At 36.6% G+C, this 11100-nt stretch overlaps 1 protein-coding gene across 3 annotated transcripts in view; it reads left to right on the forward strand.

Moving 5' to 3' along the window:
- Positions 1-10892, forward strand: part of RAB3IP (RAB3A interacting protein) — a 30720-nt gene extending 19828 nt beyond the window's left edge. For all 3 annotated transcript variants that reach the window (XM_068401259.1, XM_068401260.1, XM_068401261.1), the window contains 5 exons: positions 3362-3490; positions 5752-5864; positions 9385-9484; positions 9592-9661; positions 10592-10892. In XM_068401259.1, the coding sequence (XP_068257360.1) occupies positions 3362-3490; positions 5752-5864; positions 9385-9484; positions 9592-9661; positions 10592-10674 (495 nt within the window). In that variant the 3' untranslated portion in view covers positions 10675-10892. The remainder of the gene's footprint in view (positions 1-3361; positions 3491-5751; positions 5865-9384; positions 9485-9591; positions 9662-10591) is intronic.
- The last annotated feature ends 208 nt before the right edge of the window (positions 10893-11100 follow it).

Below are 11100 nucleotides of genomic sequence, written 5' to 3' on the forward strand. Positions count from 1 at the left end.
AAATAAAGGCATTTTCCAGTTTGTTTCTTACCTGGCCTTCAAAAACAAAGCTTTACGTCCTGCCTCCCCACTTCCAGTGGTATCCAGGATGTTTTCTGTATTAAATTAAAATTGAATCCTTGTTGCTCTTGAGAAAAGGGGTGAGCTGGGATGGAATCCAGTTACTTTGTAAACAACACACTGAGGTCATGACTCAATGAAATTTTTAAGTGTCAGACAAGAGTGAGAGAGGGGAGAAATCTGTTTTGCCTCAATTTCTTGTGGAGACAAAGTGGTGAATGTGAAGGACATGCTCCAGAATGTCTAGTCTGCCTGACATTTTTCTTTAGTTCAGTCTCCTTTCTGTTGGCTGCATAAGGAGACACATCAGGGCTGCTCAAAACAGGTGACTGTTTCTTCCAGTGACAGCCCAGGGAATAAGTAAGGAATATATGGATTTTCCACCCACTGGGACTTGAGTCTTTCCATCTCTCTTTTGAACAGGAGTATTTAATGGAGTGCAACATGGGGTGAAGAAAGCAAGACTGCCTCTGACATGGTGATTAGGACATTGTTTTAAGCAGGGGAGACATGCCTTCCCTACTGCTTTCATTATCCAATGCTTTGTGGTTTTGTTTACTGCTTTTGTTTATTGTTGGTCTAAGGTAAATGTTTTTGCATTTCTAGGAGCTGGATCTGAAATTCTAGTTCTGCCTCCTTCTTCCTAAATGTTCTTGCCACTGAGTTCTTGCCACATGCCCTTTGCATGTCATTCTTCTGATTTTGAATGACTTGGCTTTAAAAGGGGGGCTGAAAGTACCCTTGCTCAGGGATATGTAGTGGCCTTGTGGTGTGGGGAATATAGCTTTGGACCCTTACAGAGACTCTACTGCCCAGAGCTTTGCATTTTGAGAGGCTGGATGAAGCTGGGTGTAATACATGTCAACTCTCAGGTTTCTTTGTGGAATGTAGACAGAATTAGCATGGCTGTCTGTCTACCCTAAATTGCAGTGGAGCCAGAAAGGTGCCAACATCCCATAGAAATGCTTCCTAGCATGTGGAAATAATCTCTAGGATAAGTAGACATATCTAAGTAATTTAGATATTAATAAGATTTAGCTAAGCTGAATAACTGCCTGAATCTTAGGCAGGTAGTATCCACTCAGCATAAATGCTGATAAATGATCGGTGTTGTTCAAAGAGCTGAAATGTTTCTCTGATGTTGTATTTTACTGTAAAATGAAAACATTAAAAATTGAACTAGAACTATTATTACAATTTTTCTGTATATTTAATTGCAGGTAATCAAAACTGGTCTAGTGAAAGTGCAAGTAAAGGCAGGGAGGAGATACACATGTAACAGTGTAGACTGGAAAGGAAGAACATCAAGCTATATTCACTGAACAGTTTTTTCAAGGCAGCTTCTTTATAAATTGCAGGTTTGGGAGAAATTGAGTTAAATCTAGAAAATAACTGAGTTAATAAGAAATGCATCTTAATTTTTAGAAGCATATAGTACAAATTAAAGAATGGCCTTTTGCTGCTGATATCTCTTGATTGTATTCATTTTAAAGCCAGACCTGAGATGAGTTTTGAGGTATGGGAAATGTTCCCTTAGGGAGCAAGTTACACCTATTGAATTTCATTTGTACAATGAGGTTGGTGGCTTAGCAACCAGAACATTTATGGACTAGCTTAATTAAGATGGTTGTTCCTGATTGTACCTGAGTGTAAGGCAAGTAGCTCTAATGGAAAACAAATTTACCAGTCTAATTTTTGTAGGTTCTTTTTCAAGAAAAAAAACCAAAAAAACACAACAAAAACCCCCAAAAATGACAAAGTAACTCCCCAAAATATATATGTAAAAGAATGGCGAAGTGCTGGGAGCTCAGAGAAGGGGTAATGCATGAGGAAAGAGCAAAAGACTGAAAGAGGTTCATTCAAAGCAGTGTACTGATCTTTTTAATAGGATTAAAAATCAGTTATTTTAAATTTTAGCATATGTTATTTTCCCTCTTTCATTATCTCATCTGTGTTATTTGTTTTTAATATTACAAAATTTTAAAATCACATCCTGTCTTATCTTTGGCCTGCAGCGTACATCCCTTCCTATAGCTTCAGGTTTGGGTTTTAGGAGTATAGGTCTGTGATAGTACAAGAAAGGGATTTAACAACCAGTTGGGAGGGGAAGGGTGCTGAAGTCTCTGTCAGGAGAACATCAAAACCAGTCTGAGGATGGTTTTACATCTGAGGAGTAGGATGGTGTTGCATATCCCATTGGGGACTGGCGTTAGTCTTTTACGTTGGATTAGGAGTATGAGTCAGAAGCACTCATCCCCACACTGCTTGGTTCATGTCTTGGAGCAGTGTTGGTGCCTGTGAACAGGATCCTTCTTAAGTAACCCTAAACCACACGATGTGCTCTGGGAGTACCTCAGTGTGCTCCAGCTGTTAGTGGGGAGCCAGCCCATGGGACAGGCTGCCCCATAATGCAAAAGTGGATTTTAATAGCGGCCTACTACCAGTCTCCTGAACGCCAGACTGGATAGGTGGCTCCCCGCTGCTAAATTGATCTCAACATGGTGGTGATGAAACAAGGTGTTTTCAAAGCAGATAAAACCATCTCTTCCTAACACAGAGTGTGCTTACTCCTATCATGATTTAATAGGTTGTTTCAGTATTTCTCTATTGACTAGAGGAGCTGTGGGGGAGCAGGCTCATAAATCATGCCCAGTGAATATCCTTGCCTTCCTGTTGTAGCATGGTGTAGGAGAGAGTTTGGGCATAAAGATGAAAAATGAAGAATAGAGTATAGTTTTAATTGATTTGTATATTGAATTCCTGTTTTCCTGTGTTAGTGTGTTAAATGTCCATTTTCTTTTAGTGTTCGGATAGCAGTGTGTTATATTCAGATGCAAGGTGATCATGTAAGATGTCTAGGATTGCAGTTGGTTTCTTTTAGATTTCTCTGCTTTTCTGTAACTCACAGAAATGGAGATGGACTGAAATACTGTAATAGAAATGCATCAAGAAGAAAACTAATTTTTGTTTTTTTTTCTGTTGAACAATCAGTTAAAATTTTCAAAGCTATCCTGGAAGCTTAGGAAATGGGGGAGAGGTAATTAGCTTGTCCCTGGTGTTGTGATGACCAGTGAACGCCTTCCGTCTGTGTCTTGGAAATGGTGTTTTGATTTGCTTACTCTTACAGTCTTAGAAAAGTGGGTTTAAGAAGGCGTTCATAGCTGGGGCATGATAGCATTCTTTCACAGTGCAATGGAAAGCATTTAGTTTTAATGCTCATTATTTACCTGTGGATATTTGCAAATGATAAAGACTAGTGTGATGACTGCAGTACTAAAATATGTGAATCTTTGTGTTCTAGGCTGACCTGTCTTTGTACAATGAATTCAGATCTTGGAAGGATGAGCCTACTATGGACAGAACATGTCCTTTCTTGGACAAAATTTATCGGGAAGATATTTTTCCATGTTTAACCTTCTCAAAAAGCGAGGTAATGGAAATAGTCTAAATGTGGTCACTGACACTTTTCCCTTAAATATGTTACATGAAGCCAATAGACTGTGTTAAAAATGTTTTCATATGAAGTTTAACCATTTTTGTTTCATTAGAGTGTGACAGTTTACAGTGAAGTACTGAAGGTTAGTCTGGAGTGTTGAAATGATAATTTTTTCTTCACTATTATGCTATTCCAGATATGGCCTTTTTAGGTCTACTGTCTGGCAGAATCTGATGTTTGTAGGAATGGATGGTGGGGTTTTTTCCTGATATTTCAAAGACACTGTTTTGTAGAAATAGTCTACATATCCTGTCACTGTCTCTTGTTTACATAGGGGGCAGTAGAGACCAATATATTTAATTTTGTGGACGAGTTTTCTCATATCTGTCAGAGCAAGCTGCAAGCACAGTCTGGATATTTTCTTGAAGAGAGGTTTGAGTTGCAAGAATTAGACTTTGGGATTTGATATGATTCAACAGGGGCAGTTTGGGAATATGGTTTTAGATGAAAGGAATTATGAGACTTTTTTTCCGTTGTGTTATTCCCACACACTCCCGTACAGAGGGATGACTGGAGTTTTACCCACCCTGGGAATAATGTGGAACTGATTCCAGCTCCAACTGCTTTACTTAGTTTTTATTCTTAAGCAGCATTTACAGGCTGTAGTTGTGATATCAGTCTCTGGGGGAAAGAGACCATATTCTTAGATCTTTATTAAAATAAGAATAACAAATTCTAAAGCCCTCAGACTTGGTACTTTGTTTTTTTTCCCAATAAAATTAAACACCTCACATGGAAAATGTTGTGTTTTCTATAATGTTTATCTGTTGATTTCATGTAGTGTTACGTTCTTTTCCCATGCTTTTCATCTGCTGTTACTTGCTGGTCCTAAGCATACATGATCTTTTAGTTCATTGTATACCAGTTCATTATGGCTGGTGTACAGCATCATATGAGCCTCTCCCACTAAAAAGTTTACTTTGTTACTATGGGAATTAAATTGCTTCTGCAGTATGTGTAAGTAGGCCATCCTGTTGTCTTTCCCAGCAACTTCATTTTGTTTTTTTCTGCTTCAGTGGTGATATAATTACTGTAGATTTTTATTTCCTCTTAAGGAAAGAATGAGGCTTCTAGCACTTGTCAGTTATATCAGTTATTGTTTCCAGATGCTGTGCATAGTGGCCAACTTCTGTCTTCACTTGAATATCAATAACCTACTGTGCAGTTAAATCAAACAATAAGCTACATGTATTGTGGTTTTGAGTAACTGGAAATGCAGTTATCTGAATGGTTTAAGTATTACATTAACTCTCAGTAGCCTATCGTGTATATGTGTAGTGTTTTGTTTTGCTTTTGGGAGATGGCAGAGAAGAGTATTCCATATGAACTACTTTAATAGTAACATTCTGTTTTTAAAATATTCCAAGTACAATAGAAAAATATCTTTATTTTACTCGGTAGGAAGGAACCTTGGCACAGAATTATTTCACTAATAACATAAAGTGCACCTTCTTTTAAATCAAGTAATGGCTATTGTCCATACTTAAACAGTAGTCTGGGCAAGTGTTGAGTCCCATCAAGCAAAATGAGCATATTTCTAGTGTCTTGTGGTTGTGTTTATAAGGAATTAACATAAAAAGCCTGAGGAAAGTTGCACTTTGTGTCATGAAGATTAGTGTTTTAACTAGATTAGTGTTTGAAAGTTGCAACTGGCTGTTCTATATATTGTTCAATCTTACTTGTTTGAACATCTTTCTAAAGCTATCTTTGGCTGAAAAACAGTGACATAATATTTACTTGTGTTTTGCAAGATAAGGAAGCATGCTGCATCATTTTGTGTTTCCATAGAACCCGATAAAATTAGAGCAATTTTTTAAAATAAACAAAGTTTGTGCCGTATCCGGTCTCTGACAAGAACACTGCATGTACAAATATATGTGCTATTTGGGCTTATGAGGAATGACTGAAAATACAGTTAGCATTTTAAACATGCTTGACTACGTTCCTGGCTGTAAAGACAGTTATTTGGCTTCAGGGAGGGCAGGGTTATTTGGAGGGCAGAATTTAAACAGAAGCCTGGCAATGGGACATCTTGCTCATGATGAAAGCAAAATCTCATTTGTAATTGAATTTCTGTTTGATTTGATTTTTTTTTTTTGGTGTTCCTAACTTTACAGAAGAAGAAATACGTCACTACTTTGAGGCAATGGATAACGCAGAGCTGTTTTTAACTGCTTTCTAAATTTCTCTTGCAGTTGGCCTCAGCTGTTCTGGAAGCTGTTGAAAACAACACTCTGAGCATTGAACCTGTTGGTTTGCAACCTGTTCGATTTGTGAAAGCTTCTGCAGTTGAATGTGGGGGACCAAAGTATGTTAAGCTAACACACAGGGGGGAATCTTGACTCATTTGAGAGAACTCTTGGATTGAGAAAACTGCTATCAGCTGATCACCTCAGTCAAATTTGTGTATCTTAAGCTTTATTTTCTAAAATCTAAGACTTCAAAGTTGCTGTTATAAAATTTTATGGGGACAGTAAGCAACCAATAAATTCAACTTTAAAAAAAAGACTAATATAGAACAAACCTTTAAGACATATTCCCTTTTTGGGAAAGCTGTTTACTTCACTTACGATGCATTGACCACACAAGTAACATTCACTTCTTTGGAGAAGACCATCCTGATACTTAAAACAGATGCTTTTGAACTAGGGGCTTTCACCTGTGAAGTGTCATGAAAGAAATAGATATTGAAGTAGTATAGGCTGAATATCGGACATCTGGAGTGTTTGTGGCCTAAGAAATTTAGGACATACATAGCACACTGACAAAGGTAGCTGAAGGGTTTGAGAGGAGATACATAGAGTAAATCCTCTGAATTTGAGCAGGAGGAATGTCATGAAGCAGGAATGAAGGTGAGTTTGAACCTAAAGCAGGAAGTATGCTTGAATGACAGGAAGGTTATCTTAGAAATTCTGGAATGGTCCTAGAGGAATCTGAAGCAAGATTTGTTGTCAGGTACTGATATAGACATTAAAGTTAGGTGGGAGGGGCTTGCCTGAGGCACTGTGGCTTTGATGGATGTGGAGAAGGAAGGATTTGTAGTGTGCTTTAGTGTATGTCAGGGTTAAGCAAGCAAGGTCAGGGTTAATCTGGAGCCTTCTAAATCTTGAGAAAGCCTTGAGTTTTCTGTTGGAGATCTTTTGGATGAGTTGACAATTCTGTCTGTAATATTTGTTTTGTCAGAGCTCAATTTTCTGATAGAAAACTTGCATCAAAATGTTTTCATCTGGCCCTTAAGAGTGTTTTTTTTTTCCTTTCTCATCGCTATTGTTTTTTAGTTCTTGTTTTTTCTCTATTTTTGAGTGGAAGAGAAAATACACTTAACATATCTCAAATTTTTTTACTTTCTGTTTAAAGAAGCTGTATAAAATGAAAATTGTCGTTTATGACTTAGTCTTTTATCCTTTTAGCCTACAAAATTCAGGCATTCATATATTCTTCAGCTTACTCCTGTTACCAGAAAACACACTCTTGGAGCTGTAATAGCCCCTCATCAGAAGGGCCCACCACCAATAATGGCACTACTCAAGGGGTGGTGATTTCAAGTCCAAGATATACCACTGTGAGCTGTGTTCCGTGAATGCAGTAGAGAATCTGGACAGCCAGAAGCTACTGAAACAAGTCACGTGTCATTAAAGAGCAATTGGCAATTTGATTTAAAATCATTGTGGTTCAAGCAACTTCCCTATGTCTTGACATGATGAAATATTTACTCAAAAACAGGAGACTCAATTGCATCATTCAGAAGTTTCATGAGATTTTTAACCTATTTTCTCCAGTGTAAGATAATTTTTTAATTAGAACTTATGTAATCCTTAAATACTTGGCTAGGTATAGATTAATGTTTTGAGATGACTATGCACAAAGAGTAATTTAGTTACTTTAAATGTATCAAAAGGCCAAGTGTACTCCTTTCTCAATTTCCCTGCTGTCATGTAGTGACAAAAACTTGTGGTATTGCTCATAGATAAGTAATAGGTAAGGAATATGCAGTATTTAAGTGTAATTTAACAGCAAATGTACTTTGCCTTGTATATGATTACTGGCACTGAATGGGAAACAGGTGTTCCAGTTTTCACTGAGTCAGAGTAGCAGTTTCACATTTTTTATTTTTATACAGTGCAAAGCACTATTTTTATTGAAACCATGTTCTTGAATAGGTAACAAAATATAGACAAACTGTAAATAAATAATAACAAAAACTAGAGTAGTGTTTTTAAAAGAATTATTTTATTGTACAGTTGCCTGGGGAATGGGGGAACAGTTGCCTGGGGAATGGGGGAACAGAGGCATAAAATAGCAGGTAATAGCCCAACAGCAAAATAAGGAGTGGAAGGTGGAGAGCTGTGATAATGAAGAAAGGTTCTTGATAAACAGGAGTTATTGAATGGTGCCTGTGATGGTGTGTTGTAAGTGCTGCCTTAACATAAGACAGCTGGATTTCCCCACTGGATTTGAATAATTGTCCCCATGGGGAACAAAGTGCTAAGCTGCATATGTGCCATGCAGCTCAGAGCTGAGTCATTAGTAGTAACTGTCACGCCAGAATTTAACCTAGTGTGATGGAAGATAACATATAGAAGGTAGTTCTATAGCCAGAAGGAAAAAAGGGCTTTATTGTCCCAGCATTGAAAGTCTGTCTCTCTTTTCACAAAAGCTTGACTGAAATTGCTATCAGCTTGCTTCAACTACTGTAGGATTTCTTGGATCAATGGACTGCTGTCAGCCCTCATAAATTGCTATGGAAAATCGTATACACTCTTCAAATTTCTCCTGTCTTACATGGTTCTGTGGACCAGCTGCAGGCTGTTTAAAAGGGCCTCTGAGCCACTGTTAAGAACCACAGAAGCTTAGTAATTTTTGTTTCACTTCTGAAAGGCTGCTTGTTCTTAGATTCCCTAGTTTTGTGAGGTAGAAATGGAAGGGAGAAGAGACAGCAGCTTTTAAAATCAATGAAACAGTGGGTGCCATGACAACCCAGTTAATCTGAGGTGCTGCAATACAGAAATTCCAAATAAATCAAATTCCTGTTTTATTTACATTTATTAAGATTGTATTAATAGCAGTTTCTTCAAGAGATTCAAACCTTTTTCTGAAGATGTTGGAGGAAATTTTTAAAATTTCTTTGCCTTTTCTTGAATTGTTTTTTGGGAAGAATTTGTGGTGACTGCTGACCTTTCCTTGTTCCTGAATGCGACATACTTGCAATACACCAGAAATAGTAAATTTGGTTATTTTACTATCACTTTTTATAATGGTAATGGAAGGAATTATTACCAGACAGCCTATTTGCCTTTGTCTCAAATTATTTTATACTCTGAATATAAAATATGATTTTATTTTGGGCATAAATGCAAAGCTGGTCTTAGAATGCATCTAAGAGAGGCTTTGAAGAATTGACTGCTATTCTGTAGGGCTGATAATTTTTTTATGATGACATGCAACATCAAGCAGAATTTTTAAAAAATCTGTTTAAATGTTGGCATCAACTGATAATTAAACAATGGTTATTTCGCATATGAAGAGTTAATTAAAGAAATCCCACCATTCCAGAGTTGTCAAGCCAACTTGAATTAGAGAATATGGAAGTACCTGACCAGAGCTGAAGAAAGTTTTAAAAATCAGAAATGTGTCACAATGCACTGGTACTGAAACAAAATTTGTCCTTGTGGAACTAAAATAATTGACAACATAATGTAATAATTGCAGCTTGTAAAATGACGGCAGAGACTTGGGTATCTGTTCAACTATGAAGCAATTACATTAACGCCTTAAACACAGGCAGGTGTTTAGACATTAATGTCAGATTTGTATTTTATATTTTGTAGGAAATGTGCTCTCAGTGGACAAAGTAAGTCATGCAAGCATAGAATCAAATTAGGAGATTCAAGCAGTTATTACTACATTTCTCCTTTCTGTCGTTACAGGGTAAGTAGATTTACTATGATTTCATTTTGAGTAGTAGTTATGTTGTTATTTTTCCATACCGTTATACAAAATGATATTAACCACCATTATTTTTTTTATGGCTTCAGATCACTTCTGTGTGTAACTTCTTTACATACATTCGATACATCCAGCAAGGACTGTTGAAGCAGCAAGATGGTGAGTAGGAAATTGTATTTGGCATATATAAATAGAAATTTACATATTGCATGTGCCTAAAACTTGCTACTTGTGCACAATAGCAGTGACCTGACATTACAGGAAAGCTATCTGTTGGTAGTCATGGTTGTAACTACGAGAATTTGGTGATATTCCACCCTCCAGTAAAGGTGTTTTGTTTTCTTTTTTTTAAGAACAACAAATTAAAAAGCAGTGATTTTTAGTCCATCTAAAAATCCCTTATGTTATTCAGTAAGAAATGTAATGAAAAATTCTGTAACGAGAGAAGTTAGTTTTTCTACACAGTATTCAAAAAATCAAGGCTCTTTCACAGAACATGGAGATATTTTAGACCAAAAAACTTCAGTTTGGTTTGATCTGGCCATTTTTTCTTCTTTCACTTGGTGTTTTGGTGCGTCTTCTCATTTTGTGCATTGAGATTTCAGATAGCCCTTGTGTCAGACTGTCTTTCAGGGAAAACTGACAGGGATGACAATATTTTGGGTTAAATTGTAAAAAATAAACAGGAAACAATACTGCAATTGTTCATCTGAGTGCAGCTGAGAAATGAGGTCTCAGTCATTGCTGTGGCATGGCAAAGTCTCTTGATTAGAGCTCTGGTTATAACATCTGATGATGTAAGCTGACAGGAAGTACCGATATAGTTTTGTTCCCCAATTTAAAAAGAAATAATCTAAAATTTGGGGAATTTTTTATAGGACCATCATTTAGAATTTTTAAAATAAATACTTTAACAAATTTTGTCACAATCAAGCACAGTTAGCCCTCATGCGTATTAATTCTGGTTTTACTAGATGTTTGTTACTTCTAAAGTTGCCCTAAACTGCTGTACAGTGAGGCAGCCTGTATACATCAGTTGAAATAAAATATGAATTCAATATGTTTAATTGATATTTCTGTCTTTTTTAGTGGATCAGATGTTCTGGGAAGTTATGCAGCTGAGAAGAGAGATGTCACTAGCAAAACTTGGCTATTACAAGGAAGAGCTCTAAATCTTTTTACTCTTGCTCATGCATGAACTTCATTGAATATACATAACTAAAATTGCTAAATCTTTTTTTGTCACTTGATATTTATTTCCACAAAGTGGGTCCAAGATTTTTCTCCTTTTGCAGATTGCACTAAGAAGTACTGTGATTGTTTTAGACTGACTTATGCTGTATATGCCTACATATTAATTGAACAAATGTGGTAAGCACTTGCAGGTGTATTAGTGATTGTAATTTAAATTTAAAAACAAAACTTCTGATTAAAGTGTTAGTCTGAAGCAGTGTCTGTCTGCTGTTCTTTGTGATGCAAAATATTGTGAACCTCCTTGATAAGTCATTCCAAAATGTAAAACTGAGATGATTTTATAAAGGGGGAATAAACACCTGACATTTTCTTCATTGTAGTGTTCAGATAAGTGTATGTATCCC

This window comes from Nyctibius grandis, chromosome 5, assembly GCF_013368605.1.
Source record: "Nyctibius grandis isolate bNycGra1 chromosome 5, bNycGra1.pri, whole genome shotgun sequence".
In the NCBI taxonomy this organism is placed as follows: domain Eukaryota; kingdom Metazoa; phylum Chordata; class Aves; order Nyctibiiformes; family Nyctibiidae; genus Nyctibius; species Nyctibius grandis.